Below are 9,323 nucleotides of genomic sequence, written 5' to 3'. Positions count from 1 at the left end.
ACGGCGGGAGAGCTTGCCCCACGTGCAATTTGGACGCCGAGACTAAGCGACTCACCTTCAGTCAGAAATGGTGTTATATGGGTCATCGTCGCTTCCTGCATTGCGATCACAGGTATAGACAGGACCTGAGTAGATTTGATGGCAAGGTAGAGGATAGATCCCCACCTACCAAATTGACTGGCAGGGATGTCCTGAGACAATTGGAAGGTGTGCCCGTCTCACAGGGCAAGGTGCAAGCGGTGGGCGGCAAAAGAAGGCGCGGACAGCAAACCGTGATGCAAGATGAGTCTCCCTGGAAAAAGAGGAGTATATTCTTTGATCTGCCCTACTGGGAGAACAACGAATTACGTCACAACCTTGACGTGATGCACATAGAGAAGAATGTATGCGACAATATTGTTTACACCATGTTGAACGAGAGCGGTAGATCCAAAGACCACCTAAAAGCTCGAAAAGATCTCCAATTGATGGGAATCAGGCAAGATATGTGGCCACTTGAAGGTGGAAAGTATCCCGCTGCAGTCTTTACCATGTCCAATCCACAGAAGGATGTCTTTCTTAGGATTATCAAGAATGTGGTCTTTCCTGACGGGTACTCTAGCAACATCTCTCGCTGCATTGATTTAAAACATCGCAAGTTACACGGGTTGAAGAGTCATGACTGCCACATTCTGATGGAACATCTATTGCCAATTGCGTCAAAACATGTATTGCCCACCACAGTGGCCGTCGTCCTGGCTGAGTTATCAACCTTTTTCCAACTAATATGCAGTAAATCCATAGATCCTCAACAACTTTCTCTCCTTCAGGATCGTGTGGTCAATACTCTATGCCACATGGAGATGATATTTCCACCTTCCTTCTTCACTGTCATGGTTCATCTAACGGTTCATTTAGTCGACGAGGTACGTATTGGTGGCCCAGTGCATTACCGGTGGATGTACCCAATCGAGAGGTAAAGATCTACTTAAACTTGCGTGTTCTGTTTTAATGGGATAGCTATCATATAGTAACTTATATGTTGTTGCCTTCCGAAGGTACCTATGTCGTCTCAAACAGTATGTGCGTAATAGGGCACAACCTGAAGGATCGATTGCAGAGGGTTACTTATCCGAGGAGATTCTCACATTCTGTTCAAGATACCTAGATGATGTCGAGACTAGGATCAACCGACCAACGCGTGTTGACGATCGGCCGAGTGATGATCTGCCGAGCGAGATTGCCAGCATGATCCCAGATGTCGGAAAGGCGGTTGGGGCATCTTCATTTTTTACTCTAACCGCAATAGAAAAGTTTCAAGCACACCGTCATGTACTTGTCAACTGCGGTGCTGTTGAGAAATTCTTGGAGTAAGTACAGAGCCTGAGTTTTAAATTTATACCGTCAGCCAATATGGATGTGATAGTATTGAACTTGATAAAACTTACTGTATGCATAGTGAGTACAGAGCTATCACAAAGAGAAAACTGCGAACTAGAACCAGGTCCCAGTCTCACATAGATAGTGTTGTGCACAGAGAATTTCCGAACTGGTTCAGGCATCAGGTAATCCTTACTATCTCAGGATCCTAATACCGTTTGATGATTACTTGGCTCTAATGGTTCAATGCCAGGTCCCATTTGGAAGCACCAGTCATTCAAACGAGTTGCAGTGGCTTGCATGCGGTCCCCTTGATCAGGCCAGACGCTATCAGGCCTACAACGTCAATGGATTTAAATTCAGAACCATGTCGAGGGAGGAAGGAATGAAAACACAGAATAGCGGTGTCTATGTCACTTCAGACACTAGAAGTTATGCAAGTAAACGGGATGCCAATGTTGCTGTTGGCGGTGTCTCGTACTACGGGAGATTATTGGACATCATCGAACTGAATTACAGTGGTCAATTCATTGTTGTGTTGTTCAAGTGTCTTTGGGCAGACACCACGTCGGGCAGAGGCATCCGACACGACGTGTTGGGCCACACCTGCGTCAATTTTGCCACTTCGATTCACACCGGTGATCGAGAAGACGATAAGCCGTACATCCTGGCATCTGAGGCGCGTCTTGTGTTCTACGTGGAGGATGAGGTGGACAACGGATGGAGTGTAGTATTCCATGTGAAGCCACGAGATTTGTTTGACATGGGCGAGGATTTTGAATCATTGTGAGGTCGACCTTCACCCCCAGGCTTGTATGACTACGATGCCTGAGTTTGATGTCGAAGGCCTGCGGCTGACAAGAGACGGCGATTTAGAGGAATCCACTAATGACGGGGTTGAAGATTGTGATGAGGCCGCCGATTCCTAAAACACTAGATGTCCATCAATCATGTAGCTCATATTTTAATATACTAAAGAAGGGACGAATATATCGACTTATTGTCGATTTTTTTATAACTTATCTTCTAGTACAAAGCTCTTAGATTTAACTGGATCTTCACATTGCTGTAACTTCTCCTTCAAGTCTTCTTACACTCACATTTTTTTGGTGTCCTTCTTCTAATGGTTCTATGTCTTTGGCCTATCAGGAAAATTGGAGTGCCGAGACTTCTATCTCATTTGCAGCAGCCGCTGTTTCGGAGAGAAGATGATAAAGGCGTCCCCATTCTATTCCCTGGATGACGCAACATCATTTGCAAGGAAGTTGTGGTTCAATGAGTCCAGTATACAATCATGGCTGGATGCCTTTTCTGGTCGCAGACACCTCACTCAAGCCATTGGTCATGCGCCGGGTTCAATGATGAAGGTTTGAATGTTGCTGCCCACTTTCTAACCAATTTCTTTTTCATGTTCGTGTATGAAATCCAATTCAGTTGATTATGCTTACATTTTAGGAATTGAATCAATGGGACCGTATGTACTGGGCAAAATTTGGGTTTCAGTTTATAACAAGTACGGATACGTGGTGCTCACAGGAAATACTCGACGAGGTGAAGGTAAATGTTCATGATTTACAAAAGTATTTAAATAGCGTACATGAAAGTTCTCGAACTACTTAATTCAATTCTAATTTCAATTTTGCTGCTGTGATAAATTAGAATCACTTGTGTATGTTTGCAGTCACGGCATGAAAACTCCCTTGTTGTTGAACTGGAAATTGCGGCACGGGAGGAATTCAACCTCATAGTACATGGCCTTGATCGACTATGGGACAGTAAGAAAGACTCGGCCTTTAAGATATTTATATGATCTGAATATGTTTAATCCACTATGAGTTTAACTATTTCAATCACTTAAAATAAATATTAACACATATATGAATTCAGACTTATATATATATATATATACATTCATGATAACTAATTTGATGTAAACCATAATATTTTACGGCCTAGTTAGGTTGCATACGAAAATTTTATCACATGTTGGTCTTATTTGAAATAAATAACTTCCTAAGTGTTCCTCTGAGAGTTAAGATGTTGGAAGGGAAGGAAAGGGAGAAAATGAATGGTTTCATGAATAAATTCTGCTTAATTTCACTCTCCTAGTCCCCTCACTGTCTTCCCTTCCTTTTCATGATTTCAACCAATAGATACACCCTAAGGAACTCACCTGAGATAATAGTGGCATTGACCCTTGTCATAAACCCAAAATGGCAAATAATTCATAGCAGTACATTAGCTGTTACTCATATTATTGTGTTTTACCTCAGTTCCAATCTGTGCAGAACATCCTGTTCTGATTTGTCTGGTTTGATCTTTTTCCGGATCAATTTGAAAATTGGGTTAACACGTTCTTTTTGCTTATTAGTTGTGTCTTATTTTCTTCCTATCAATACTCTTGTGTCTTCACTAACTAGTTATCCCATTGTTGGCTGACTAAAGAAGCAATTGACTTAGATGTTAAGATTTTTTATCACGCAATTCACACACTTAATCCTCTTAATCCGGGCTTGCTTGGCTACCTTGCAACTATCAGGAATGTCTCGTGAGAATATTCAGAAGGAGTCTGAAGCACCGGGGGAGGTGGTTCCAGATTCATTGGATGGAGAGGATGTTGTCCCTTCCGATAGATCTGATGGCGAGGATGCTGATGGACCCAAGGCTTCCACTCTATCATATGATCTGAATTTGACGCCAGAAGAGAATGAAGATCCTTATAGTGGAATGTCTCCTGAGAAGAGGAATGCATGGCACTTGGCTGTGTGGGCTACTAGATACTTGAACCCTTGAGAATATGTTGGTTAGTCTGAAGAATTGCGGTCTAGGTTGTACAGGGTAGCCAGGACGTGGTGGTTGAACTTTATCTTGACTTTATAACTATTTTCTGTATTACCTTGGATTGTTATTATGCTACATAGAAAGCCACTAGTCTACTAGCTTCTTATTATTAATGCCAGTTATATTATTATGAATGAACTATAGTTGATTTATCTAGACTAATACATCCATCACTGGTAGTGGTTTTAATTTACTGTGTTTTTTTGTTTTTCTTAGGTAGAAATTTAGTGGATAATTCATTCCTATATTAGGCCATATGCAATATGCTGAATTCATGATTACTGTCATCTGATTTTCATATTTAAGCCTTCTTTAGAGTCATTTGTCATTTTGATTTTATATATTTTCCCAAAGGGACTGCAAAGTCTTTTGAAGGGCTTATATATATAAATATAATAAACATCTGATCACATAGCAAAACTAGAACAGCTTTATTCATATCCATTAATCAAATTAAATAATATACGCTAAGATGCCATCCTCAATTACGAAAAATAAAAAAAAAACCTATGCTATGCCAAATTTAATATAATGTTTGTATATTTTTAGAAACACTTCTTCACTATTAGATGTGATGCTATAGTCATGACCATTCTAGCATGTTCCCCCATCAATTCCAATTATGATAGAACTGGTTCTCCAAGTTGATAATCAATTGTTTCCACTAAAACACTATTCAATGACACATTGACTGATCAAGTAATATATTGATAACTCTTAAAATGAATGAGAATGTGATAGTGGTCAATGGCCCGCTAATAAAAACATAAAAGATTATCAATATAATGTTTAGTAAATTTTTATAATATAGCTTCTAATTCAATGGTTAAAATGAAGACAATTTATACTCCAAAAAGCATGGGTTCAAATCCCATTTCATGAGTTTTAAATTTATTTGCTACTGTTCTATCAATTTTTTTTTTTGTAATTCTTCTATTTATTATTATATAAAGATACTTTAGTTTTTATAATAATTTCTAAATGATCTTCGATTTATTCTTTATTGCTAAAAGATATTTTTGTAATGGATGGCTACCTTTACCTGCTCCTTGACCAGGGAGTGTTACAACAAATATTTTTAACAAATCGTGTCATTTATGCAGCAAATCTTTGAGTTTGATGAAGATAGTGACGGGGTTATAAAAAAAATATTTTGAAAAGTATGGGAAAGTCCTGGAAAGATACAAGGCTGAGATTGTATGATGATTACTACGAGCCAACACTGTCGACTGAAGAAAATATCGAGAACCATCCACCAGGAATTGATCGAGATCACTGGAGATGGTACCTTGATTATCGCACTAAACCTGAGACGAAGGTAAAAATAGTATTTATATTGGTATAACATAGTACAATCACCTTTGCATTGTGTCTTTTTTAAAACAGTTTCTAATCCCCGTTTATCTCTTATGGACCAATAGGAGAAGTGCAGGAAAAATGCGTTAAATCGAAAAAAACAGCTGTATACCCATACTGGCGGTTCAAAAAGCCTGGCTCGACGGAGGGAAGAAGAGGTAGTGTACTTTTTTATTCACTGTTCAGTATTGTACTGCTCTGCATAATCCCTGTTTAATTTTTTATTCTCCCTGATTGCGTGGTCTTCGGTGATGGATTAAACTTTGTTATTTCAGTCAGAACAAGAAGGAAGGATAGTCAGTAGAGGAGAGTTGTGGGTCAAGGTTCACAAAAGAAGGGATGGCTCTTATATTAATGATGAGGCGAGAGAAATTGGTGTAAGTACAACTTAGTATGTTTAGTCATTACATTTATGATTTCTAATGCATCCATAGTTCATTGCTGCTTCTTAGTTGCCTATTCCTTGTGTGCTGAGCTGAAAATAGGTTGTGGGTTTCTTTTCATTCGATCTTTACAAATAAGCTTTTGGGTCCAACGCTTATACATCATGAAGTACACTTGATACATTTGAAAGATTCAATTAATTTACAAAATATCTGAATTTTCAAAAAGGTTCTTTATTTGGGCAGAACTTTTGATAAGTGTGTTATGAATAATGATGTTTTAACAGCTCTAATTATTTGTTTCAAAATATATATGTAACACATGATTAGGAGAAATTATCAAAATTACATGCTGTAACTAGTATTGAATTATTTCTCTGCCCATTTTATTTATTTACTTATGTATTTATACATTTACTTAAATGAGCGATATTCTGAGAGCGTGTAATATGCATAAGTTTAGTAATAGAGAGAGAACAGTAGAAGGTTGGAATCCAAGTTTAGTAATAGAGAAAGAACAGTATAAGTCTTGGAATCCAGGGAGATCTGAATAATGAAATCTATAGCGTACTTGGGTGTCTTGTGGTTCCTCAAATTGATTTTGTGACAGAACTGGAATCCAATCCATTCAAAATTATTCTCTGCTCTCACTTCAGATGTATATCCCTATGCATGCTTATGCTTATCGTATGCCTCAAATATAAACTCAGTTTAAGTTTTAGTTAAGTTGAATGTACATGAATCGGATCTATATTGTTGTTTTATGTCTGTAGGAAAGACTTCTGGAGATTGAGCAACAAGATGAAACTTCTAGAGTCTTGTCTCAAAATGATTCCCTTGCTCAGGTTTTTGGAAGAGAGAAACCGGGTAGAGTGCGTGGAATGGGTATTGGACCGACTCCCAGTCAACTCTTTGGTACAAATTTGCAACCATCAGTAAACAGAGTCCTAGAAGAGGAGACGCAAAGGAAGCTGAATGAACTACAGACAGAACTGGAAGCCGAGAAGTTGAAAAGGAAGGCGATGGAAGATGAAGCAGCAGCAGACAAGAAAAGGATAAAGGTAATGGAGAGTGCTTTGATTTAAACTCACAAAAAAATTTAAAGACAAATCACATAAAAAAACAAATTAGATGTCAAAATTACATGGATCCCCTAAAACAAAAAAAGTTACGTATATATCTTCATTCACATTTATGTATAATTTGAATTAACTAAAAAATTCTATTTATCCACTATAATAGTAAATTGAATCAACAAGATTCAAATTACTAGGTGTATATATAAATCGATATTAGTAGATTCGATTTGTTATGGATTGCAATTTGAATTTTTTCTACCCATGATAAATTGAAACAAGGTACTTCGATCTAATATCATGGTTTATGCCCCCTAGTAATTCAAATTCAATGACTTCGATTTAGCAGTAACTTTCGATAGTGGTAAATCAAATTCACTAACTTCGATTTAGTATATATATATATATATATATATGGCTATATAAATAATTTGAATTCACTTATTTCGAATTATATTTCACTAAATTTCACCCTCCAAAACGCTGGTTTCAGAGAAAAGTTAGGGAAAAAATCACAAGATTCAAACTGTGAAAATAAAAGACGATCTGAATCGTATCTATTGATTGGATGAAGTCACCCACATTGCTGGTAGCATCCATGAAGAGGTTAGTTAATGAAATTTAATTTCGTTAAGAAATAAAGAATTGTTAATAATATTAATTCGATTAGAATTTGATTGTACGCATTATTAGAATTTTTAAACTTCAAATGGTAGCTTGAGTAGTGATTTAGTAGTTTGTTAGAACATTGAAGACTACAAATACAAGTTGGAGGAGTGATAAATAAGTGTTAGTTAGAGTAGTGATATGAGGTTCGGTTAGAATTTGTAATTTTTAAATGTTAGAAGTTTAGCTAGGGTAGAAGTTTTGTCAGAGTTTAATTTAATTTAATTTGGGTTTCAAGTGTTAGATTAACTAGGTAGTAGAAGGTTATGAAGGAATCAATTTGATTTAATTTATTTAAATTTAATTTAATTCCTAAATGTTAGATTAACAAGGCGCTACAAGTTTAGTTATAGTTTAATTTTTTAATTTACGTCTTAAATATTAGATTAACTATGTTATGATAGAATTTAATTTAAATTAATTTGGTTTAATTTAATTTAATTTAATTCTTAAATATTGCATTATCTATGTTTTGGTTTGCAATATGTTTTACATTAAAGTACATTTTTATTAGAATTCTCCGTTTTAGATGATTGTTTTGTAAATTATTATGGTTCTTAGAGAAATTTTTCGTTGTCATGCAGCCTCACCAATGTATCACCAGTATAATGAGGCAACATAGGATCATGTCGTACTTGCAGATGGCCGGCTTAGCCCATCTCACGAGACTCAACGACCACTAGTTTAGGTTGGATGAGCGGTTGGTCAGTGCTTTTGTTGAGCGATGGCATCCTGAGACCCATACCTTCCATATGCCATTTGGGGAGTGCACGATTACACTACAGGATGTGGCATACCAGTTAGACCTCTCCATAGACGGAGAGTATGTTAGTGGATATCTGACAGACTTCAAGCAGTACATTGACAGTGGCTAACCTGCATGGGATTGGTTTGTGGAGTTATTGGGTGTGTTGTCTCTGCAGACTGCATCGACAAGTTCACTGTGAAGTGCACTTGGATGAAGGAGACATTCAGTGACCTTCCCCAGGACGTGGATGAGGAGACAGTCAGGAGGTACACGAGAGCGTACATCATGATGCTACTATCAACGCAGTTCTTCGGTGACAAGTCCGGTACACACATGCATATTAGGTAGCCACCGTACGTAGCAAGATTATTAGAGGACATGGGTAGATATAGTTGGGGATCCGCTGCTCTATCGTGGTTATACTGGTGCTTATGCCGTATGTCCAACAGGAACGTGGTTAAGTTGGCCGTTCTATTACAGCTTTTCCAGTCATAGATCTTCTGCAGTTCCTGGGTTTCAGGCCTGATGGGTTTAACGCCTTTCATTGGCCGTTGGCGATGAGGTACTTAATGGTTTATAGTTGTTATATTTAGTAATTTATATTAAATATTATTGTCGTTATTTATAACATGTATTGGGTGTCAGGTGGTCTGGTTTTCAGCCAACATTGAGCGAGAAGGGGCCGAGAGTCGTGCAGTGGAGGCTCAGGATAGATTTACTCCAGATTGCGGGTGTGAGTGGTTTAGCTTTCAAGAATTCAATGTAAAGTTTTTTTAACATACTTACTGGATGTAAATTGACGTGCAATACCCATTGGTCTGATCTTTACCAGTTCGTGTGGATGCCATATAGTGGACCACATGTTTTTAGGTCGTTCATCCCGAGATACTGGAT

General features: G+C 37.7%; 3 protein-coding genes across 3 annotated transcripts; all 3 read left to right on the top strand.

The window, feature by feature from the left end:
- Window positions 78-2,149, top strand: LOC107611469. The gene is made up of 4 exons (XM_016313389.1): window positions 78-955; window positions 1,038-1,349; window positions 1,439-1,544; window positions 1,613-2,149. The coding sequence occupies exons 1-4, from the start codon at window positions 78-80 to the stop codon at window positions 2,147-2,149; spliced, it is 1,833 nt and encodes a 610-aa protein (XP_016168875.1).
- On the top strand, window positions 2,184-4,152 carry LOC107611468 (uric acid degradation bifunctional protein TTL-like). The gene is made up of 5 exons (XM_016313388.1): window positions 2,184-2,226; window positions 2,509-2,726; window positions 2,815-2,916; window positions 3,041-3,134; window positions 3,899-4,152. The coding sequence occupies exons 1-5, from the start codon at window positions 2,184-2,186 to the stop codon at window positions 4,150-4,152; spliced, it is 711 nt and encodes a 236-aa protein (XP_016168874.1).
- LOC107611467 lies at window positions 5,363-8,556 on the top strand. The gene is made up of 4 exons (XM_016313387.1): window positions 5,363-5,518; window positions 5,832-5,933; window positions 6,713-7,000; window positions 8,467-8,556. The coding sequence occupies exons 1-4, from the start codon at window positions 5,363-5,365 to the stop codon at window positions 8,554-8,556; spliced, it is 636 nt and encodes a 211-aa protein (XP_016168873.1).

Source organism: Arachis ipaensis, chromosome B08 (assembly GCF_000816755.2).
Source record: "Arachis ipaensis cultivar K30076 chromosome B08, Araip1.1, whole genome shotgun sequence".
NCBI classification, from domain to species: domain Eukaryota; kingdom Viridiplantae; phylum Streptophyta; class Magnoliopsida; order Fabales; family Fabaceae; genus Arachis; species Arachis ipaensis.
The sequence above is the reverse complement of the archived record's forward strand: the minus strand, read 5'-3'. Positions and strand labels throughout refer to the sequence as shown.